Source organism: Ursus maritimus, unplaced genomic scaffold (genome assembly GCF_017311325.1).
Source record: "Ursus maritimus isolate PB19 unplaced genomic scaffold, ASM1731132v1 scaffold_21, whole genome shotgun sequence".
NCBI lineage: Eukaryota > Metazoa > Chordata > Mammalia > Carnivora > Ursidae > Ursus > Ursus maritimus.
In genome coordinates, this window is record NW_024424564.1 from 31,331,271 (window position 1) to 31,355,053 (window position 23,783).

Consider the following 23,783-nt stretch of genomic DNA (forward strand, 5'->3'; position numbering starts at 1 on the left):
CCTTAAATGAAGTACTGAACACTTGTGCTGGCAGAGAAGCCACTGAGAGCTCTCCCTCGATGCATCTTCCCATACCACCCATGTGCTGAGTGTTTCCTGCGTGCTGGGTGCTGGAGACAGAAGGTGGGGATGGTGCAGACCTCTTCTTAGGCTTCATGATGCTGATCTGGAGTTGAATCTTCCTACAGGTATATGTTGGGCACCTAGTCAAAGCCATTATATTGAGCTTCGTGGCTACAATGAGGAGGACACAGATGAATCAGGCACATGTCTTGCTATCAGTCTCAAGATTCTTGTCCATGAGTACATAGTAAGAATATAAGATAAAAAATATTAACATAGGAGAAGTACCTGAAATTACACGAACTCCGAGAGCCTGGCTGTGCCCACAGTCTTGGCTTAGTCATTCCTATTTATTTAAGCCCAGTCCTGGCAGCTAAAAACACTTAATCAGTGTGGTTGGTTAAGGTTTTGATGGATGGATGGATTGATAAACAGAGATGGCATTTCAGCCAACCATTGAGGGATAAGACACATGGAGACAGAGGACTGGGTATTCTAAGCAGAGGGGTTAGCATTAGCAAAAGCATAGTGGGTTGCCAGAAAATTGCAGGGCATCCATACCTGGGGTCCAGGAGACCCCAAGTAATTCAGTCTGGCTGGAGAGAAGGGTGCAGGAAGTCCTGGGACACAGGGCTGACATGACACTGTAACCTGCATCTATGGGGCCTTTCACACCAGGCCAAGGAGCTTGGGTTTTGTTCTTCGATAGCCACAGGATGCTACTTGAGACATTTATCTTTTAAGGTGGGAATTTGCTCATCCGAGGACGTGGCACTTAGGAGACAGGGTTCTTGGCTCAGTCTCAGGTTGGGCCTGCTGCCCTCACGCTGTTTCATGTCCTTATCCCCACTTTACCCGAGCTACAAATGTGTGTTGTCATTCATCAGGGAGGGGGCTGCATTAAGGAAAGACACCACGAAAATAGGGACGTGAACTCAAAGCCCTGTGTTTGCCCTTTGGATAAGAAATACTGTCAGCCATGGAGGCCGGTCTCTCTCAGACAGTTGGCCCCGTGGCCCTATGCTCACCTCCCTTCCTTGCTTTTCTTAACAGTCTTCCACCTGCTGAGAGAAGAGCTGGCTGCTCTCCCTCTCCTGTTCTCACAGAAAGGTTGTGAAGATCTATGAGATGATGTTGTTCTAATATTTGTTATTCTTCGCCGTCTGCTTATCTCGGTCGGGTGGAAATACACCCTGCAAAGCCGTGTCTCCTGCTCTCGGGGGACCTACATTCATAGTGTTCTTTCTTTGTCTTCATCGCACCTCCTGTTCTCGTTCTCCACCACTTCTGGATATGCATCCTAATTTCTCCCAGGCAATCCAAATCGACTCCTTCAGACACCTTGCCTTGAACAGCGAAATTAAGTTTAAGATCTACCTTGTTGGGTGGCTTCTGTGGGTGTAGCAGTGGGCAAGGTGCTGTGGAATGCAGTGGCAATCGTTCATTTATCCATTTATTCAAAATGTGTTTATTGAGCACTTACTATGTGCTAGACAGGTGGGCAAAATGTGTGCCCTCATGGAGCTTACACTGTGGAACTTACAGTATTTTGGAGGAAGTAAAATTCATTTTCATGAAGCAGTTGAGTGTGTACAACAGAAGAAGATGTAAGAAGGAGTGCCAGAATGTACTAAATTGAATAGGGGTAACCCATAGTTTCTGAGCCTATGCTATGTCCTAAGCTCAGAGTATCTCTTTATGTAAGCTTCACAGTGAGCCTGTTATCCCCAGTTTACAGACGAAGCGACGCTGGCTTGCAGAGGACAGGTGGGTAGTAAATGATAGGCAAGAGCTTTGAACCCAGGCAGTCTGACGCCAGAGCCTACAGTTTTAACCACTGCTCTACACTGTATGACCTCAATGAATATAAGCAAGTATTACATGATGTAGTGTTCATGATAAGAGTCAGTCTGGACGGGAGAAAGCTAACGTTGGCTTCTCTTGGTGTTAGACTGGCAGAGCCTGTCCCATCTGTGGCACAAACGTGCATGGGGTGAAGACCTCCAGCCAGGGCAGGGGTATTAGCTTCAGAGCCTCCAGAGAGGGGCGGCATCTTCTCTAGAACTGCGAGAGCAAAAAAGGCCCAAGATGGGAAACTGAGGCCTATAGGAGAGTGGAGCAGCAAGAGCCTCGTGCTGAAGTCGAACTCAGCAAAGGGGTGGGGTTTGATTTACACTCGGGGTCTCTGGAGGGGAGGAGCTGCCCGCCCTCGTCATGGAGTCCCAGTCACCCAGGCCAGTTCTGAGTTGCCACACTCGGAAGAAGGTTCAGTGGCCAAGAGTAACAACTATGTGGAGTGGCCTTGGCAGCCCCTCCTGGGGCCAGGCCAGCCTCCCCTTAGAGTCTCCAGGTCAGAGAAGTGAGCCTTGATCTCTTAGCCCAGGACCTTGGTCTGTCATCTTCTGGTCTGTCTCAGTTGCCACTCTGATTCTTGGTACATCCTGGGGCCATCGGGAGATTGGAGGTTACATCTCATTTCCTGGGGCCTGTACAGGGGCCCCCATGAGGGAGTGTTCACTTGGGTCTGATCCATGACCCTGTTGTCCTAGCTGGTGCTCTCATTTTTTCTTCGGTGGGATTGTATTTTCTTTCAGTATCTCACCTCCTTTTATACTTTTCTATTTCCGCTGCTGGCCACTGCTTTTTTCAACTTCTACATTTCATGAATACATTACTTCTGTCCTTCTCAGTCATTAATAAAGATGTTAAATAATTCTGAACCAAATATTCACCCCTGTAGGGCCCTACAGGACACTTTCCTTTAATTAGTTGTGCTACCTTTCATCTCTCTAATGTCCTTTGGTTTCAGATTTCCAGCTGGTTTTGAATCCATGTGACTTTTTATCCAGTCCTGTTTGAACTAATTTCACCAGTGAAACTCTGAGAGACGTTTTACTGAGCGTTGATTCAGGTCCAAGCCTACCGAGAGCTTTGCTATATTCAGATTTTTTTAAAAAACAGATTAATAGCGTACAATTTGGTTTTAATAAACGGAGCCTTCCTAATGCACCTCTTTCCTATATTCTTTTCAATCATAGCAGTATTTTCTCCATTAATGTCATGGTAATTTGAATTGTGTTGACGTCAGACTTCACAAAAAGTACTCTTACTGTCAGAAGTGATCCTTTAGACCTTTTCAGAGATAGCTATTTCTTAGGGGTTGTGCTGTTTCCAATATCTTACAATGACTTCGTTTTAAGAAAATAAAAATAAGTGGGTATTCTGTAATCACCTAATTAACCAGTTTCTAATGTGCTTTCATATACAAAAAAGGGAGTAATTTAAACTAGTGAGCGACCAGAGTTCATAGTGTTCTATTAAATAATTTAAAATTGGGCAGCCATTTAAAAAGAGCTCTTATGTCTTTAAAATGCAACTGACAAGAAGCGGACTGTTCTGAGGTTAATTGCTGAACAACACAGGTGGTGAAGGTTACCGTCAGTGGCGTTTGGATTTGGTGCGTGGAAATCCTTGGACCTAAGATGAGGGCGGAATCCTACTGTATGGCTGGAAGAAAGCGTCTCTTTGTATCAAACTAGATTCTGTTTTTATTTTTATTTTTATTTTTTAAGATTTTTATTTATTTATTCGACAGAGATAGAGACAGCCAGCGAGAGAGGGAACACAAGCAGGGGGAGTGGGAGAGGAAGAAGCAGGCTCATAGCGGAGGAGCCTGATGTGGGACTCGATCCCATAACGGCAGGATCACGCCCTGAGCCGAAGGCAGACGCTTAAACGCTGTACCACCCAGGCGCCCCTAGATTCTGTTTTTAAATTAACCCCTTTGGTGTGTCAGCTTGGGGGCCTACTACTTCATACCAGGCTCTGAGATTAACTCTTGATTAAAATATAAAAATAGATCTAAAATAAGTGTGTGAAACATTTGTTGGGAGGTCATTCTTTGCCTTCTGTCTGTACAGGATTTTTAAAAACCTTTATCAGTAAAAATAGAAGATGTTATATTTCTAAGAATTGTTGCAGCCACAGGGTAGAGCCATGTAGCTACCCTCTCTCTCTCTCTTTTTTTCCTTGTATACCTGCACCATGTATTCGATGAGATCCTCTTGCTAGCTCTTTAACTCACTCATTAACATCAAGAGAGGTTCTCCAAGCAAACAAAGGACAACTAATCTGACCCTCTTTGCAAACAGACTAGAAGCATCTGCTTTCAGGAGATAGACCAGGGCTGGATTTCATCCTAGACAGCCAATGGAAACTTCTCTAAACAAAAGGGTTTAAAAATAAAATCCTTTTGAAGTAGCAGGGCTGTCTCTGCTCATGGAGAAATAAAAAGTTAATAAGGCAACGTGGTAGGTCCTCTGATGGTGTTTATAGAACCATTTAAGACACAAAATATAACCCCCTTAAATTTTTTTTTTTTTTACTTCAGTTATAAGGTTCTTTTTATCCTCTCCCGAGAGTAGAGAAGCAGCATTTACTTGGGGTGTGTGAGAATCTTGAGCAGCAGATATCACAGTATCAATACAGAGAATCCAGAAGGGCTGTCCAGAAAGAAACGTGGGGCTCACAGTGGACTTGGATGTAAATGTGAGTCTTTTTTGGGATTAATGTAAAACAAAATGCAGGCTATCTTGCCGCCCTAAGAAGGCAGTGGGCTTCTACTGTACAACGGTTAGCACCTTTATTTCTACAAAGAGCCAGACGGTGAATGGTTTAAGCTTTGTGAGCTCCGTGGTCTCAGCCACAGCTACTCCCCGCTGTCGTGCGAAGCAGCCATGGGTGATACGTCCCTGAATGGGTGTGGCTGTGTTCCAAAAAGACTTCCTTTGTGGACACTGAAATCGGAATTTCATGTATTTTCGCATGTCCTGGAACATTATTACTTTTTTGACATTTCTTTCACGGGCCATACAAGGGCAAGTGATGGACGGGATTTGGCTTGCTCCAGGCAAATCCAGTAGTTCGCCAGCCCCTGCCCCGGGGCACGCGTAGATCATGTGTCTCCCACAACACCTGGGGCTCTGCTGGGGACCCCATACGTGCTCAATAAATACGTGTTCACTTAGCTGTCACTGTGTCAGAGCGAAGAGTAAGCCTTTAGCTATAGAGCACACACTTGACATTTGCAAGGGATTTATCTTGAAGTCTTTGCTAATCCCCCCATTCCAAGTACCACTCTTGCAGATAATTTCCCCCATAAAATGCAGTCAAGTATAACAGAATAATTAAAGTGACCCTTTCAGACCCTTCATGATTCTATAAATATGGGGCAAAAGTCCTCTACTAAGTGATTAAAATAAATTTTGCCCCTGGAATCAGTTCTGTCACATTGCATCATTGCTGTGATGACATGAACGATGAATCGACCTCCATCTGCAGAATCCACAGTGCTAATGAGTGCGGGTGACCGCTCTACGTACATACAGCACCTGTGTTTGCCGAGGAGCAGAAGCCAGCCTCTCTTTCGGCAGCCGTTGCAGCCTGAACAGCCCCGCAAGTCCTTTGTGAGAAGCATCACACAGGGGAAGGAGCAGAGGGTAGCAGGCTGCTTCAGAAGGCAGGTGGCAAGCCAGCACTGGGCATGACCAATGCTCTCCAGGTGCCATCAGTGGCTTCCTCCTAGATTTGATCCTCCATGTGGATACGTTTGGCATTTACGGCTTCACCGAATATCACATGATTTTGTGTGTCTGGCCCTGGAGGTTGTTTGCAGATGTCAAGTGTACAAGCACGAAACGCACTCATGCTAGAGATGTGCGGCACTTTATATTTTGGCCGGTGTCAGAGTTGTCTGTCCTGTCTTGGTCACCATACTGTAGGAGAATACAGACATGCTGCGGATGGTCCACAAAAGAACAACAGAATGATCAAAACGATAGACGATAGCATCTGTAGAAGAAAAGTGAAAGGAATCAGAATTGTCTTGTCTTTGAAAGGGAAATGATTCTTGCCATCAAATAAAGGCCTTATTCTTTTAAGGAGAATTTGTATTTTTTTTTTTTTTTTAGCTGTGTGGAATACTTGATTTGTTTTGTTGTGTTTTTAGATTTTATTTCTTTCTTTCTTTGAGAGAGAGAGAAAAGGAAAGCACGAGTCGGGGGAGGAGGGAGAAAGAGAGAGAGAATCCTAAGCAGACTCTGCGCTGAGTGCAGAGCCCAACACAGGGCCCCCGTAACCTGTGAGGTCATGACCTGAGCCCAATCCAAGAGTCAGACTTTTAAGAAGATTTTGATTAGACGTTGCACACAGAGAAGCAAGGTGCATAAGCCTACATGGCGTGGGGCCTCGGGTAGCAGGTTATTGCAAGGGAAACTTTCTTGATAAGGGCCTAATAAAGTCTGTAATGGGTACCAGGGAGAAGCAGCAGTTCACCACAGTGGTTTGGCATCTGACTACTGGATATCAGGTGGCTGATTGGGTTCATTTATTGAAGTTTTTCCCTGCAGTATACTCCTTGATTCAAATAGCCCAACTGAGACAAACAAAAAATAGGGACTGTTTTCTGGGAATTAAATTTATCCAGAATGACATTTATTCCAGCTTAATGATAACACTGGCCTAGCATCAGCAGAGTCCTTGTCTCTCCCTTCATGCTGTTGTATGGCGAGCCTTCTGAGGCTGTGAGGCGGTGAGCGTTTTTGAGTCTCCAGTGAGATCTCACTCTTCAGACAGAATGTCAGACTCTTCAACTGTATTTTCAACTGTCTTGTGAGACGAAGACTAATTGGTTTGACCTCATGCTGTCGCATGTTGAGAGACGTGAATCTTCAGCACTCTTCCTTGAATTCATTGATTTCATTAAACACTGTCTGCTTGTGTTTGCAAAATGTCGTAATTTCCCAGTGATTTCTTCGAACGGCAGCACATAAACAGATTTTTTGGAACAATGCCATTTCTTGGCTTTGATCTTGTGTGTGAATCCTTATTTCCAACAGGTCTTTTACCACATTAAGTCCATTGAGCCACGGAAGATATCGACTTTAGGGAAAAGTAACGTGATCGTCACAGGGGCAAACTTCACCCAGGCTTCCAACATTACGATGATCCTGAAAGGAACCAGTACTTGCGAGAAGGATGTGTGAGTTGATATAATAGTAGTTTATCCTTGGTAATATAGGAAAAAGCTCAAACTTATGCCAGAGGCATATCATTGTAATTATAATCTTTCAAAGTATTGCCATGTGCCAAAGTGGGCCATTGTTTTGCATATTTGATGTAACATAAGTTCAAGAAGGAGAATAATTTAAACACCACATTTGAAGTTAATTGTGAGAGAATCTGTTCCCTCTTACCCCCCAAGACCTCAGAACCCACTAATTTCAAGGATGTTGCCTATTGAAGGTCTTGATTCCTATCTCTTAATGAAATCAAGTATTTTGAGTAGCAAATATCATCTTGAAGATGATCCCCATAGAAAAATAGTTGCATACTTAGGAATTTGATGGTAAAATAGGACCGCTCTTTCAATGTATCACCCAAAGTTGAAAAAAAAAAAAAAACACCTTCCTGATCTGTTTTATTCTTTGTAACCTTCTCTTCACTGGATTGGTTTCAGGCTAAATAAGTGGAACATATATTAGTAGTTTAAAAAAAGACTAAACACCCCAACACAGATATCTGGTCCGTGTGCCATTTGGGCATCATTATTTCTGTAACTTCTTTTCCCCTAATTCATCCTTTCAATAAAACTTTGAGAGAGAAAAGAATTTTTCAGTGTCTCCCCGACATCCTTGTGCAAATGTTACCCCCAAGAGAGATGTCATAATAATAACACAATAGATAATTTGAGTTTTCTGCTTGTTAGCTTTCATAAGTTTGGGTTAATTTGAAGTAAAAGACACGGCAGTCTATATGAAATAAAACACTGAGCTCATTCTCATTATGGAAGTGCGTTGGCGACAATGCGCGGAAGCGTGGTGTTTTGGCTTTTAACCACTAAAACAGACTTGAACAGCATTTTCATCTGCCACACTTATTTACTGCATTTTCTGTTTTCATGCATTTGCTACATGTAACTGGCATCCTCTTCCCCCTCCTCACAGTAAATTTGGGATGTCTGTCATCTTGATGGAGAAAGCTGTTCATGGGTGGCTCTGCTGTTTACCAGAATTATCAAGCACACATGAGCGGCTATGTCTATGCGGCATAGGCATTTTTGTGCCGTTGATCCTGGCTAAATACCTTATTGCAAAAATCTTTCATTTTGTGTAGCTAAATCTGTGAAGTTAGACACCTGTGTGTTCACTGAAAGGCAATCACCTTCACTGGAAAATAAGTTGGTGCTCAGAGCATTACCGTGTTTTTGACTCTTTATGCTCTCATTTCAATTCCGAATGTGTCTTGAGATACTGCAGTTATTGAATTAAATGACTGGGAGGGCTTTCTGCATGTAGCATTTCTGTAACCACATCAGAGTGGTGAACCCAAGTTCACGAGAAGTAAACATAATACCCAGTTAATCCTATATCTGAGTTCATGCCGTAATCCCAAACTCTTTTAATATGGTATTTTTCAAATGCCTAACTATTCTGAAGGGAAAAATACAAGAATAATAGCAGAATGACCCACATCTCCACCTCTTTCCTTCCAAAATTGATAAACAAGTCTGGATTTTAATGATCAGCCATTTTACGATGAATTTCCTAGAGCTTGGCTCTGAATATAAAGCTTAGAGTGTAAATCTGAGGTAGTGTGAATGCACACTGACTCAGATGCTTTTTGAATTTGCCTTATTGTTGGGCTCTAGTATTACTACTTAAAGGATATGCGCGTTAACGGTAATAATCATGCACATACCCTGTAAGTAGTAACAGTAGATTCACACGTAGCATAATTATACTGAGTGTTATTCAGCACAAACCAGTCTTCGTGATTTTTTGCTTTAAAGGGCCATTGTAGACCTGATATACAGAGGAAGTGCAGGTTACGGAGAGAATATTGTAGAAGGCTTTGCTTTGACCACTGAAGGTGTTGAGGGCGGGTCCTGTGGATGTCAGAAGCACCCAGGATACTCCCAACTAATTTCTTGTCTGGAGCTCCTTGGGAGGTAGTTTGGCTCTGATGCTGATTGAACCCTGAGACCCCCGGGCTCTTGGCACAGACTCTGGCCATGGGTTCTTTGCTCTCTGAATGGCAGAATCTTCTACCTCTACCTGGGATGGGGTTCTACCCTTCTACCGCTCAACTAGGACTTCTCTTTTTTTAAGCTTTCCGTTACGGAAATTTCTAGTCATACCCAAGAGAGAACCTCTCTGTACCCATCCTCCAACTTCAAAACTTAGCAACATTTTGCCAATCTCATTTCATTTTTGGAGGAGAGGGACGAATGGTGGCTGGAGTTTTCAATAGCATATTGCAGACACCATATCCTTTCTCTCACGCGTATTTCAGTCTCTGTCTCCAACAGATGAAGATAGTGCCGTTCTCATACTCAGCAAAATCAACAGGAATTCCTTAATCTAACTCAGTACCCAGGCCATGTTCCACTTTCTTTTAGGACTTCTTATGGGAAATGGTTACATCTCCTTTCCCCACTTCTAAGGGAAACGCAAATAAAACATAAACATGCACAGAAGAAAGAGGAACCCTGCCCCAGATGATGCCTGCGGTGGCCGATGGCCCCTGATGAACCAGCAGCTGCCTCCAGCTGTTCTGATAGTTTGTGAACTGTTGCAGTTCAAGTCAAGTTCATACACGGTCATGTTCAGAAGTCAACTGTGCTAAGCGTCTGGGTCCTTTAAGAGGTGTTTTTCTGCCCTTTTCTAGGATACAGGTTAGCCATGTGCTAAACGACACCCATATGAAATTCTCTCTACCATCAAGCCGAAAAGAAATGAAGGATGTGTGTATCCAGTTCGATGGCGGGAACTGCACATCTGTGGGACCCTTGTCGTATATTGCTCTGCCACACTGTTCCCTCATATACCCTGCCACCACCTGGATCAGGTGCTTTCTAGATTCATATTTTTCTGTCATTGTGTTAAAAGGGGTCATGATCTCAGGGTTGTGAGATTGAGCCCCACATCGGGCTCTGTGCTGGGCGTGGGGCCTGCTTAAGATGACCTCTCTGTCCCCCTTCCCCCTGCTCTTCTCTTTCTTTCTCCTTCTCTAAAAGAATCAAAGAGAAAAAGAAAGGGGTCATATGCATAAAGAGCATGGATTTCACTCAAATAAATATAGAAATAGTCGTCCTATGTAAATTCCTCTCTCAGAATTCCCCTTAGGATTTATTCCTAGAAAACACACACATATCTGACCCGCAGTCGTCCCCATGAACACTGTGAACATATCCTGCTTTCCTCTGAGCTGTGGCTGCCAGGAAGCTCACAGCTAAAATGTGCATTCATACTGTGGTTTCCCTTCAGATTGTATAAATCTTTCGCCTTTTAAAATGTTCATTCAATTGCAGTACCTACTCTTAGCCTACGTTTCTGATACAAATACACGACATCTCACTCCCGCCCGTGATACAAAGCTTCTCTCTTACATCTTTCATTTTATAACCTTTCGAGTAAGCTGTTTTGAATAATTCGAGGAAATATTGGGAGCTATCTAAATGAAAAGCGGTATCTACATTTCAAAGATACTCCCTAAGAGAGAGATTGACATTCCAAAATAAACTCTTCCAGATGACTCCAATATATTAAAAAAAAAAAAAAGTCGTCTGCCTAGTTGAATTTAAATTCGTATTCAGATTTTGGAATATAACCCTAAAGATATTTTCATAATAAGAGATTTCACCTAACACAGCATGAAGCTGATTTTCAAAGTACTGTCTAGATGAAAATGTAGATGAACCTTTGTTTTAAAAAAAAAAATAAGGAAAAAAAAAACGGAGAAAAACACTTCTGGTCTAGTGTTCTTATTTAAGATTAAGTCAGAGGTAGATGTCAGGGTTGGTTTCTTCCAAGGCCTCTTTTCTTGGCTTGTAGATAAATGGTCTCCTCCTTCTGTCTTCACATGGTCTTCCCTCTGTGACTGTCTATGTCCTAATCTCCTCTTTTTACAAGGACACCAGTCATATTATTGGATTAGGGCCCACCCCAATGCCCTCATTTAATCTTAATTGCTGCTGTAAAGACCCTGTCTCCAAATACAGTCAAATTCCGAGGGACAGGGGAGTTGGGACTTCAACAGTTCTGCCTCTAACAGTGGCAAGAGAAAAACCGAAATTTCCAAACCAAACCTCTAGCATTGCACTCCCCACTCAGGGTCTAAATCCTTCCTATAAATAAAAGCAAACGTTGACGTGGCACTCCCCACATGTCTTGTGTGTTACATCTATTAACTCAGTTAATCGTCAAAAAAGGAATAGCCCCTTTAGCAGAAGAGGAAACTGAGGCATAGAGCATTCAAACGACTTGCCTGGGCTCCCAGGCTGCTGTGCTCCGAACCACCAGCGTTCTGCTTTGCCATAAAGTAAGGGCTTCTTTATTATCTTTTTAATTGAAGTATAGTCAACATACAAGATTACGTTAGTTTCAGGTGCACAGCATAGTGATTCGATGAGGCTTCTTAGTGTCCAGTCCCCTGCGCTATTCTGAGCCCGTGACTCTGCGGTGGGCCTGGGCAAGCACACGGCTCTGCCGTCTGGCCATTGGCAGAGCACGCGCGGCTCGGTTTTCTAGTAACGGCGACAGGCTGGCATGAGGCCAACTCAACCCTTCCCCCTTGTGACTGGTTCAGGGCCTAGTGTCTTCCTTCTGCCCTACAGAAATTGGCCTCCTCATGCTCACCTTGTGGTCTTGTTGTCCTGGGCCCGGCTGGTGCACAGAGCTGACATTCCCAGGCTCCTGTCCCCTGGAATGACCTACATGAATGGGGGTGTGAGGGCAGCCAGAGCTGTGGACAGCTGTTTATTTCACATCTAATGACCACTTTGCTTATATGCGATTATGTGCTGAGAATATGTGAAATCATTTGGCTTGGTTTTGGAGAGAGAGAACGTAGCTGTTATTTATATGGTCTACCAAATGGGAGTTTATAGTTTTAATGTCATTTATAATTTTACCTTGTCCAAAATGTTCCCTATCTCCCTAAATAAAGTATAATTGGTAGGTTGGGAGTTCGATTTTGAAAATTGTTAGATTGAAGTAGCTTAATATAGATTAAACAGCAATCAAACAATATTCTGTTTAGTGAAACCTTTTCAGGGTATAGCCAATGATCTGATTATATCTGGCAACATGACACAGCAAGGCTCCAAATTCTATAAAGGAATTTGGGCATTTTCCTCGAATTAAAAGAAGGATCTGACCTGAATTTTTATATTTACGTATCTTAAAAACTCTACATTTGTGGCCAGTATCATTAAAAGACTTCTAGAATTGTCCTGCATTGGAAATCAAAATATGTTACTTGGCTCTCAAATGTAACTGAGTTTAAGAGTAAGTGGGAATAAAGTGATAGCTTTGTTCATAAGTGCAAAAATGCCTGTATGTTTACTATGAAACTCCCATTGTTTTTTCTTTGCAGTGGTGGCCAAAATATAACCATCGTGGGCAGAAATTTTGACGTAATTGACAACTTAATCATTTCACATGAGTTAAAAGGAAACATAAATGTAAGTCTTCAGCTACCTTGTAATAATAGGAATTTTCAAGGATGATTTTGTTTTCATCACACTAACACCTCTTGGGGAATATCTTTTATTTCTGGGCCTTTGTGATATTACAAGCTTTTACCTGTTGGGGGATACACACCATCTGGGCAATAATGGAAATAATAAGACCTTCTCCTTGTGGCGGAGTATTTCCAGTTGTGGCACAGAGGAGAGAGGAATGAGCTTGGTATGACAAGCCCTGCCATTTGCACCATGTAGGCTTTGTAGGGAGGCACTTTAATGAGACAGTATTTAGGAATACGTGTGAAAATGCCTTGTGAGGGGCGAAGGTGAGATGTCAAGATAGCAGTATTGTGCCATCGGTGGTGGTGTTCCCGTCGTGCCACCAGAGCTGCGCTTTGGAGGCCAAGTGACCTGCCCGAGTTCCAGGAATCTTGTCCTATACTCCTCCTGCTCCTGCCGTTGTCTGATTTGGTCCCTTTCCTTCTGACCTGGCCTCCTCTTACCTTGCATTTCCCCACACAGGGGTCTGGTCTCCAGCCCTTGTCTACTTGTTAACACCGACAAGAGTCATGGAAGGGCCTCATCACCCAAAATGATGCATTTCAGATATAGGTTGGGGCCTCTGGGTGCACTTCTACACTCTTCTCGAATGCTCTCCCCATTCTCTCTTCCCTTTTCTGTCCTTCCTTAATGAAAGATGTGAAGGTAGCAGCCTCTTGGGCCCCACCTGACCACTTCCTGCCAAAGCTGGCAGGTCTGCCTGTGGCCACAAACGTGGCCGTGCTTGGGACCAGTGTGGGTTTGGGCCTAGGCACCGACGGCCTTCCTGCATCATCCTTCCAGCCTCATCATACACACATCCGCCTCTGACACGCCCTGAGCCAGTTCCAGGCCTCACCTTGTATCTGACTCTAGGCCATGTCTCCACGATGTGAGCACACCATTTTCTGGTTCTTCGTATCGCCAGAAATGTGAACGAGAGATCAGGGCTGGAGAGGTGTTAAGGGAGAAGGAGCTTTCGTTTGTCTCAGCCCTTTGCGTCAGGTCTTCCCACCTATGGCCTCTTCCTACCCTCTCTTTTCTTTTTTTCTTTCTTCTATTTTTTTAAAGATTTTTTTTTTTTAATTTTAGAGAAAGAAAGAGAAAGAGAGCACCTGGGGGTGCGGGGCAGAGGGAGAGGGAGAGAGAGAATCCCAAGCAGGCTCCATGCTGCGTGCAGAGCCCGATGTGGGGCTTGACCCCACAACCCCGAGATCATGACTTGAGCTGAAATCAAGTCAGACACTTAACTAACTGAACCATCCAGGCGCTCCCCCACCCTCTTTCCAACTCCAGTGTTAGAAAGTAAAAAACAGGTAAACTCCCCACCTGACATTTTTTTTCACAAGTTTTATTGCTCTTTTTTTTCCTTCGAGATTTTTATCTTTAAGCAGTCCATACTCAATGTGGGGCTCAAATTCTCAGCCCCATGATTAGGAGTCACTCGCTCCTCGGACTGAGCCAGCCAGGGGCCCCTTATTATTCTTCCTTAAGACCTTTGTCGACCTCCTCTTTTCCAGTGGCTTTCTCTGCACCCCTAACAATGACAGTATTTATGTTTTCTAATAAATAACCCTATAAAGCAGGCCACACTTTCTGTATTCTTTCCAACCTTCATGTTCCGCATTTTCATGGGGTCCACATTGTCCTTTTTGCTTTTGTTTCCCTGGGTTCCTGTTAGGTCTGCAAAACCTTTTCCTCGCTTGGGGTCAGTGACTTCCGCTAAGTGCCACAGGAGGTCCCCTGACAAGGAGGGACGTGGCCAGCACTGTGCAGACCGCTGCGGCCTCCCCTAGGGGATGGATGGTCCCTTCCCTGCCCGCATTTCCCAACCCACCTCAAGGGCTCACAGGACGCACAGACCCTGCCGTCTTTGGTGCCAGGTGTCCCTCTTTCTCTAGGCTTCTTCTCTCTGCACGTCCTTTCTCGGTTGTGTGACCTCTGGCTGCTGCGATTATCACTAGGAGCATTCGCAGTGATAGCAGCTAGCCTTCGTTGAGTGCTGACTTTGTGCCCGGCAGGGTTCCAGGCATTTCTGCATGTGTAATCCCTGTCATTTAGCCCCCATTTAGTTTAATGAGCCCTCATTTCATTTAACTTGATTTCGGGTTCATTCAGCCCCGTAAGGAGAGGTAGTCTCACTCTCCCCATTTTGCAGATGAGAAATTGGGAGCACAGAGAAGTTCAGTTGTCCGGATCACCTCGCTCCTTCATCGCAGGGCTGGGGCTTAGTAATGAAGTTGTTAAAAATGCTCTTTTCTCCTCCCTCAGGTCTCTGAATATTGTATGGCGAATTCCTGCAGGTTTTTAGCCCCCAGTTTAAAGAGTTTAAAAGCGCGTACAAACGTCACCGTGAAGCTGAGAGTCCAGGAGACCTACTTGGACTGCGGAAGCCTGCAGTATCTTGAGGACCCCAGGTTCACAGGGTGTCGGGTCGAACCCGAGGGGGACACAGAACTGGAAGTGAAAATTCAAGTACGTTTCTCACTTCCTTCGGGTGGGACGCACCCCCTGCCTCGACGGGCAAGTTGGGCTTGTGTCTGTGGGTTCCCTTGTGCGCCCTGATTTCTTCATCTCCTCTTTGTTCTTCACAGAAAGAAAACGACGAGTTCAACATCTCCAAGACAGACATTGAAATCACCCTCTTCCACGGGGAAAATGAGCAATTAAATTGCAGTTTTGAAAATATTACAAGAAATCAAGATCTCACCATCATCCTTTGCAAAATTAAAGGCATCAGTAATGCAAACAGCATTGACACCTCTTCCAAGAAAGTTCGTGTAAGTCACCTGACAGTCCTACCTGTTGGTTGAACCTCATTTGGGGCACTTCCTCGGCGACACCGAAGCCAGACTGGCATCTGTCATGGATCTTTAGATCTTTGCTTTAAATAGCAGATAAACAAAGCTGCTATTGCAGGCGCGAGCATAATTCCTCAAAATAGCCGGCGGGATCCGTCCCTGTGCCTATTCGAATGTCAAAGCATTGAACACACCATTGTCTCTAATACTGATGAGTCTTGATAGCTTTTGTTCTAGCCATACATTTAGACTGTAGCACCTGCGCACAGAATCTCTAGACCAGGACGAACGAGCTGTCATTCTTTCGCCAAACGTAGAGATGACATGTCTTAGCAGAAACCCAGCTCACTCAGAGTAGCATTCGATTCAGATGGAGACCGGAGGATCTCTGGGCCGTGGGCTGCTTCCTCCGTCATGGAGTCGTGCTTGCCGCTATTCATCTCCTCCCGACATGTCTGAGGGTCCCATCACAGGTATATTTATGTCCCACGATAAAGATGTGAGACCCTCGGCAATGGAAACACATTAGAAGTCTTTCTTTATGGTGCTCATGCCATATGAGGCTCTCCACATTCTATACCAAAAAAAAAAAAAAGCTTTATGATCTGTAGTCATAAATATTGAATAAAGGTCAAGAAAAAAGAACATCAGACTGGGAGACCAAAAAAAAAAATGTTTATGTCCCAGCTGCACAAGCTAATAGCCGCATGGCCTTAGGTAAGTCACTTGGTTTGGCTGAGCCTCCCGTGGTCCATCTGTGTGGTAAAGAGGGTGCTAATTATTATCAAATCAGTAACGACAGCTGAACTCACAAGTGTCCCCACATGTCACACTGGGTGAGCAGAGCAATGCTAGCAATCTCTAGTCGTGAAATGGTCCCTGAGTGCCTATTCTGTGATGGGAACACAGTGGAGAAGAAAACAGACCCCCAAATTCTGCCTTTGTGGGGATCACCTCAAGAGACATGGAGTGAAGAAAGTATATTAAAAATGTGTTAGGTGGTGGTGATCGCCACGGAGCAGAATGAAGCAGGGGGCAGGCAATGCTGCAAGGTGTACAAGGGTGGGCAGAAAAGGTCTCTGGGAAGATGACATTTGAGGAAGGACCTCAAGGAGGAGAGGAAATGAGCCATGGGCTCTCTGGGGTAGAGGGTTCTAGACCTGCAGGTCGCAAAGGTCTTGAGTCAGGAGCCTGCCTGGTGCATTTGAGGAGCCACAAGGAGGCCAGTGTGGCTGGAGCAGAGGGAGCGAGGCGGAATTTTCAAAGTGGCAGGAGGGTTAGTGGAGGGAGCAGGGAGAGGTAACAGATCACTAGGAACGTGTGGCCGGGCGCCTGGGTGGCTCAGTCAGTTAAGCGTCTGCCTCAGGTCATGATCCCAGCGTCCTGGGATTGAGTCCCACATCGGGCTCCCTGCTCAGTGGGGAGTCTGCTTCTCCCTCTGCCCCTACCCCCTGCTTGTGATCTCTCTCTCTCTCTCCCTCTCAAATAAATAAATAAAATCTTAGAGAAAAAAAGTTAAAAAAAAAAAAAAGGGACGTGTGAGCCATTGTGAGGGCTTGGCTTGGAGCTCTGGGAAGCCACTGGAGAGTTTTGGGAGGACTGCCATGAGCCTGCTCACTCAAATGACGAAGTGCATTTAGTCTTCACAGCAGCCCTACGAAGAGTCACTATCCACGTCCCACTTTAGAGATGAGGAAAGTGAGGATGGGATGCCTGAGTTAAACCCGTAGAGCAAAGAGGACTCAATTCTAAAATCTCCAGGTATAGTCCAGTGCCCCTCAACTGACATATCTGGAAACCGAGGCACAGTGAATGTTCTCGATGCATTCACGTTTACACAGCCAATCTGCCCGAGGTGGGACTTGAATTCTTATATCCTACCTAGCTTGTCACCTTTTTGTATCTTGGGGAAAATGATTTGGAGGAAAAAGTGTGTACATAAATATGGCGCCCAACTCCGTGAGTCTAATGACACTCTGTCCCATTAGGTCAAACTGGGAAACTTGGAGCTCTACGTCGAGCAGGAAACAGTTCCTACCACTTGGTACTTTCTGATTGTGCTTCCTGTCTTGCTGGTCATTGTCATCTTTGGTAAGTGCCTTGTTTGATTTTGTCAGAGAAATTATTCCCTGGGGCCTTTCGTCAGGCAGGCAGACTCTCCGCTTTCAGGGGCTGTTTGCCTCAATTAAGTATTAATGGGTGAAAACCCAAATCACAAGTTTGGGAAGGGAATCATAGGTACACGTTGAGGGCTTTCTAAACATTTTTTAGGGGTTGCCTCATCAATACAAAGCTGGATTACAAAGATGGCATCTTTGTGTTTGAGAAATATAGTCCACTTCACTTCCCCAATACTGTGAATCCTGATGACAAATGTCTCATTTACGTTATTCCTTCAGAATTCCTAGGGCATTTTGGACTTTAAGGATCTGGTCATCTCCTCCTGTCTTTTCACCTCACCAAACACCACCCCCTGCTCCCACCCCAGCTGTGCTTTTCCTGGCAGCACTATGTTTTAGAAGCGTGATCTATACCATCATTAAAATATCGCAAGGCTCATTGGAGCACGGCGATCCCAGGGTGGTTGCTCTCTGGCTCAGTCTGGCCCATTAATCTGTTTTGTTTGGCCCACACAGCATTTTTTTAAAACTGAAATAGTTGACAGCATTTTAAATTTAGGTGAGTCACTTACGTTCTATACCTGAGACCAAAGTAACATTTGTGTCCCCTGTATTTCAATTAAAAAAAAATTAAGTTGATTCACATTTTTAAAAATATCTCTTGAAAATTTGAAAGATCTAGATCATTGGATCTCCACTTTTCCATAGCATCAGTTTCCTGGAGCTGAATAGCAGCTACACTGTGAGAGAGGACATGTGGTCATGGGGGTTTTGCCACAGTCCCCACCTCTCCCTGTTGTCTCCACCTGGGCTATGTGACTCATCTGCCTACCTGGTCCCTGTAGCCATTTAGTGTGTGACGTGGTTCTGAGCTGCTTTTCATTCAAAGTCTGTTTTCTCTTGTCCATCTCAGAAATAGAACTCCTCTCTACTACCTAAGAGAGCACTTCACATTCGTTGAGTTAACACAGGCGTTGTCTTTCTAGTACTTTCTCTTAATGGTTGCTACTCTTCCCCTCCATGCACTCCTTCATTCATCCATCCCTGCATCCACTTACCTTGTGTCTACTGAACACACGTTGTATTGCTAAGAACTGCACAAGCCTCTGGAGCTGGAGACCATGAGTGAAGGTCCAGCCCTTTCTCCCTGCAGGTTCTCAGTCCAGAGAGGGAAAGACTTCTGTGTGTGATTAACTGGCCCAATGGAATGAATCATTTTGCAGAGGCCCTATTTTGCTCTGTTGATGATCATTTCGGGTATCTTCTTGTGCTGCTTCTCAAGTTGTCCACCCCTGTTCGATAGCTGGAATCCAGAATTGGGCTTGATGTTTTAATAAAGTCCTGGCTGGCACTGGCTTTGAATAAGAAGATTACTTATAAATTCTAAACGCTGAGCTCTATTTTGAGAATCCGCTAGTGTTACATAGCTGTAGACACCAGTCTCACCATAAAGTCCTCTCCACTTTGTGACTTACTAGAAGCCTCTGATCTCTTCCTGTGCCTTGTGCGACTCACCGCTCCTGTCCCCTCACTGTGTCGTAGAGATTGTTCGTGCTCTTTACGGTGAGGTGGGCTCGGTTGGACCCATGGCTTTGGCTTCATCGGTAGCTGCAGAGCCCTTTAAAATTCACATCCCGTTCTTGCTGTGATTCCAGGCCAGCACGTGTGACCAGCAGCTTAAGCAGGTGTAAAGTGTACGAATATCTTAGCCCATCGGTCACGTCATTAGTGAAAACATGAAGTACCCTGGCCTAGGCCTGCCACCTTCTTCTAATCCCCACTGTGGCTTCCCCTGATGTCAGCCATCAAAAACCCACCGCAGGAGGGATGTGGCTGCCTCACTCCCTTTGCGTGCCCTGAGCCCGTGTCACCTGAAGTGTGGCTCGAGGAACGCTAACCCCAAGTCATACTCCTGGAGAAAGGGGTTCCGTGGTCTCATAAATTTGGAAATCACTGTGTGCCCCATCCTTTTTTGAAGATGCACAAGGCATGTTATGGTTAAAACTGTTGACATTATGAAATGGTCCAGTGAAGAACCGTACTGAGGTTTGTTTCCTCCAGGATCGTGCATATCTACTGGTAATGGGTGCTTTTATCATGAAGTTGCTGTTGAAGGAGGAAAACCTTTCCAGAATAATAATGTAGTTGACAGTTGTTGAATATTCTTTTTAAACAACAGTTTCTCAATGCTTTCTGTGAGTTACTTCTTGCAGTCCTCTCATCATCACAGTGAGGTGTGGGCCCTTTGACAGATAAGGCAGCCAGGCACAGAGATGCTAAGGAGCTTACCTGAGGTCCCACAGCTCGTAACTGGCAGAGTGGGGACGTGAACCGAGTAGCAAGCCTGTACTGCGCACTGTCTCAACAGCACAGTTAGAAGCCAGACGAGGTGGGGAACAAGCCCTGTCCCAGATCCAAGGGCTCGTTGTGGACCACTCCCCATGTCAGCCAACTTGATCTACGCGAGTTTGGCTTACAGAGCTCACCGTGGATCTGTGATTTCCTTCTGCAATTGTGGCTCAACTTTATTTCTCCAGGGATGTTTAGAAACATTGAAAAAAGAACGGACCAATATCAGCAGCCTGTGGCTGCAGGGAAACGTGGCTTATTTCATTACTTTCCAGCCAGCTGGGATCTTTGGTTACAAGTGGAGGTTATTTGATTTCGTTTTTACTTTTCAGGTGGGTAGTGTTTTGTTTTCCAGTTGCACTTTAGTGTCTTCCTCTTTAGAGTGACCCCTCACTGGGAATTTTTCCTTTTATAAATCCCACCTCTTAAATGCTGTTCTTTCTCTCTTTCTAAAAGAAATGTCAAGGTTGGCTTTGTTTTCCTTTTTGTTTTTGAAGTTAACATGTCAATCTGATGCTGGCTCTCTGTCTCCTCAGCGGCCGTGGGGGTAACCAGGCACAAATCGAAGGAACTGAGCCGCAAACAGAGCCAACAGCTGGAGCTCCTGGAGAGCGAGCTCCGGAAAGAGATACGTGATGGTAGGCTCCAAAATTTTATTTGTGGAAAAACAAGCCTTTTTTTATCATCCACGCCCCCCCCCCCCTTAAATGGAGCGGGCCACAGTAATGAGAACGGTTTGTATAATAGAAGGCATCTGAGCGGTGGAGTCTAGGCCTGGCTCTGTGTTTATTTCAGCTCTGCTCTGCAGCCAACCAAGTAATTATCTATTGTTTCTTCTTTAATGAAAACCAAGGTCATACTCCGTGTTAGACAAAACAGCAGAAGATCTTATCCATCGTTTGTTGAGTTAAAATATTGCTCTTGGGATTCTGTTTTGCAGGCTTTGCTGAGCTGCAGATGGATAAATTGGATGTGGTTGATAGTTTTGGAACTGTTCCCTTCCTTGACTACAAACACTTTGCTCTGAGAACTTTCTTCCCCGAGGTAAAAGAGCATTGATCATATTCCTAAGGTTGAGTCTTGAATCATAATGAAGGTGCTTGTTGCTATCGTCAAAACGGGTGTTTGCTTCCAAGGCAGCTGTAGACAATGTGCTTGGTAGGAAATAAGGGCTTAAGTCTGAGCGGAGCAGGGAGAAGGATAATTATTAATTGGATTGATTAGAGTGTAAAGCAGTGATGGGTCACTGACGATTGTTCTTTGTCCAGTAAGTTCAGAGTGATGATTTTTGTTTTATTTTACTACCTGTTTAGAGCTGAATTTATAGCTGGGAAGCAAGCTAGTTTATTGAAAAATCAATAAATTGTAGGCTGGCCAGTTTGTTGTGTTTATCTGCATGACTTCTATTGCAGCCACTAGATTTTTCACTATTACTTCTCAATTGGAAATGAAAAGTACTGTTGGCCGAGAAGGGAGGGCGGTAGACACGCATAGAATTGGAGTTGATAGCAGCCATTTTTAGCAATGTCACGTTTTTCATGGTTCTCTCCAGCAGTTGTTCTTCTGCTGATCAGTCCATATCATCCTCATTTAGTAGAAATAGCTGCACGAAATGATTGATTAATCCATCCTGGGACTCCAAGGAGCGGTCTCCTTTAACCCTTTGGGTTTTCGGTCTCACTCTGTTCTGACACCTCCATCTTCGCCCGTCCTCGCTCAGCCTTCCTCCTTTACACTCCCAAGTCTTGAGCGAAGTACACTCATCTGCCTGTCATCACCTCCACATCCTGGTGCCCCCGCTTCACCATGTTGCCCTTTTTAGTCCGGAACTGGTGACCAGAGAAGGGCCCAACTTCTGGAGCATCCACGCAGATGATCGTATTTCAATCTAGACTTCTAAGCAAAGCTAGGTCAAAACAGAGCTTGTATCACCTACCAGAAGCTTCTCAGCTACATTTGGCCAGAAGCCTAGAGTTCAGAAACTCAGACACATGCAGTAAGCAATTTCCAGTTTCTCTGTAATTCTAGAAGCAGACACCATGATATGTGATGCTGTGTCTGGAGGTTGGGATACCTCCATAAAACACCTGCCATGTATATATAATTTTTTTTTTGTCCAAGCCTTACTGTTGTAAATCAAGAAGCCTATAAATAAGACTTCAGTTTTTTATGCTTGTACAATATACTTTTTTAAACTTCTCCTGCAAGAGTCCCAGGCACCAAGACTTGTATTTGCCACCTCATCCATCCATTTCTACGGCAGAACACCACCTGGGGAGGGAGGTCAGTTCCCTGAATCAGGATGACTTTGCAGGACACCACGAGTCCTATTTCCCAGCTATCTGAGATCCCCATTAAGAATTTAATAGCAATAAAACAACAGAGATTTCCACCAGCAACATGAGGCTTGTGTGGGCTTTTACAGTTAATGATTGCCCTTGAGTGCTGAAGAGAGTAATCTGTGGCCTGAAAAAGAAATTGTCCTATCCTCTAAATTCAGTAATCAAGAGCAAGATAAGTGATGAATGCAAAAGACACTATTGCAAGTTGAGTGTTTTGAGGGGAAAAAAAAATCCCAGGAAAAATGCTGTATTACTTTAGAAGAGAGATACGGTCAACCCTTGAACAACACAGGTTTGAACCACATGGGTCCACTTATACACGGATTTTTTTTTCAATAAAACAGTACAGTCGTATAAATATGTCCTCTTCCCTATGATTTTAATAACATTTTCTTTTCTCTAGCTTCCTCTATTGTAAGAATACAGTATATAATACAGAGAACATATGAAAGATGTGTTCATCGGTAAGGCTTCTGGTCAGCAGTAGGCGATGTATTAGTAGTTAAGGTTTGGGGAAAAGTTACATGCAGATTTTCGACGGTGCAGAGGGTCAGCATCCCGAACCCCCACATTATTCAAGGGTCATCCGTAGTTGCAGGAAGCCAAACAGACTTAACTCAGGGTGATGTATAATCTTGAACAGCAGCTGGGAAAGTCAGGAAACTGAAGTGAGGAGGAGTCAGTAAAGGAGAGGACCAGGAAAACAGGCATAACCATCAGAACCCTAGCAAGACTGAAGTTAAAACTGAATTGATAATGAAGGATATAGAGGACAAAGGACCGTAGTCTGTGATGACAGCGCCAGCTGAAATGCACTCTGGGCTGCAGATCTATCTTTTTGTCAACTAGACCCTTTACTGATAGATCGGGAACCACATCCTCTAGGCCTGGACGTCTCTTGGCTGGTAGACCAAGAACTTGAGCGGTCAGCACCTACCAGACAACAGTAGACAGAACCAGAGGAAATCATAGGTTCACAGAGGCCAAGATATTACCAATTCCTGGCTCTGTGCCAGTTTCTGGCTGTCCAAAGCCTTCCTTTTCGTTGTATTGACTGCTTTGTTTTGCTGAAAATAGGAGAAGAAATAAGGGTGAGCAGTGCATCCAATCTCCTAGAAGAGGGAAATTTAAATGAAAGGAGGAAGGAGCTTTAGAATACGGGGAGCCATGGTGGCATTTCCCTATGTAAGGTCAGGAATCAATCTGTTTAAACTGTCCACATCAAGTTGGTTCAGCAAAAAATGTTAGGAACTAGAAAATGCAAACCCAGAATATGATTTTTCTTTCTTTCCTTTTTTTTTTTTTAAGATTTTATTTATTTATTTGACAGAGAAGGCCAGCGAGAGAGGGAACACAAGCAGGGGGAGTGGGAGAGGAAGAAGCAGGCTCCCAGCAGAGGAGCCTGATGTGGGGCTCGATCCCAGAATCCTGGGATCACGCCCTGAGCCGAAGGCAGACACTTAACGACTGCACCACCCAGGCGCCCCCAGAATATGATTTTTCTGCATATTACTAGGGGAGAGCATGACCAAAATAGTTTGAG

The 23,783-nt window shown here is 44.5% G+C and overlaps 1 protein-coding gene across 1 annotated transcript in view; it reads left to right on the forward strand.

The window, feature by feature from the left end:
* Nucleotides 1–23,783, forward strand: part of PLXNC1 (plexin C1) — a 142,457-nt gene that overhangs the window by 72,952 nt on the left and 45,722 nt on the right. Inside the window, exons 10-17 of the mRNA XM_040637323.1 lie at nt 6,960–7,102; nt 9,790–9,969; nt 12,499–12,586; nt 14,900–15,103; nt 15,223–15,408; nt 17,418–17,520; nt 20,435–20,536; nt 20,839–20,942. Of these exons, the coding sequence (XP_040493257.1) occupies nt 6,960–7,102; nt 9,790–9,969; nt 12,499–12,586; nt 14,900–15,103; nt 15,223–15,408; nt 17,418–17,520; nt 20,435–20,536; nt 20,839–20,942 (1,110 nt within the window). The remainder of the gene's footprint in view (nt 1–6,959; nt 7,103–9,789; nt 9,970–12,498; nt 12,587–14,899; nt 15,104–15,222; nt 15,409–17,417; nt 17,521–20,434; nt 20,537–20,838; nt 20,943–23,783) is intronic.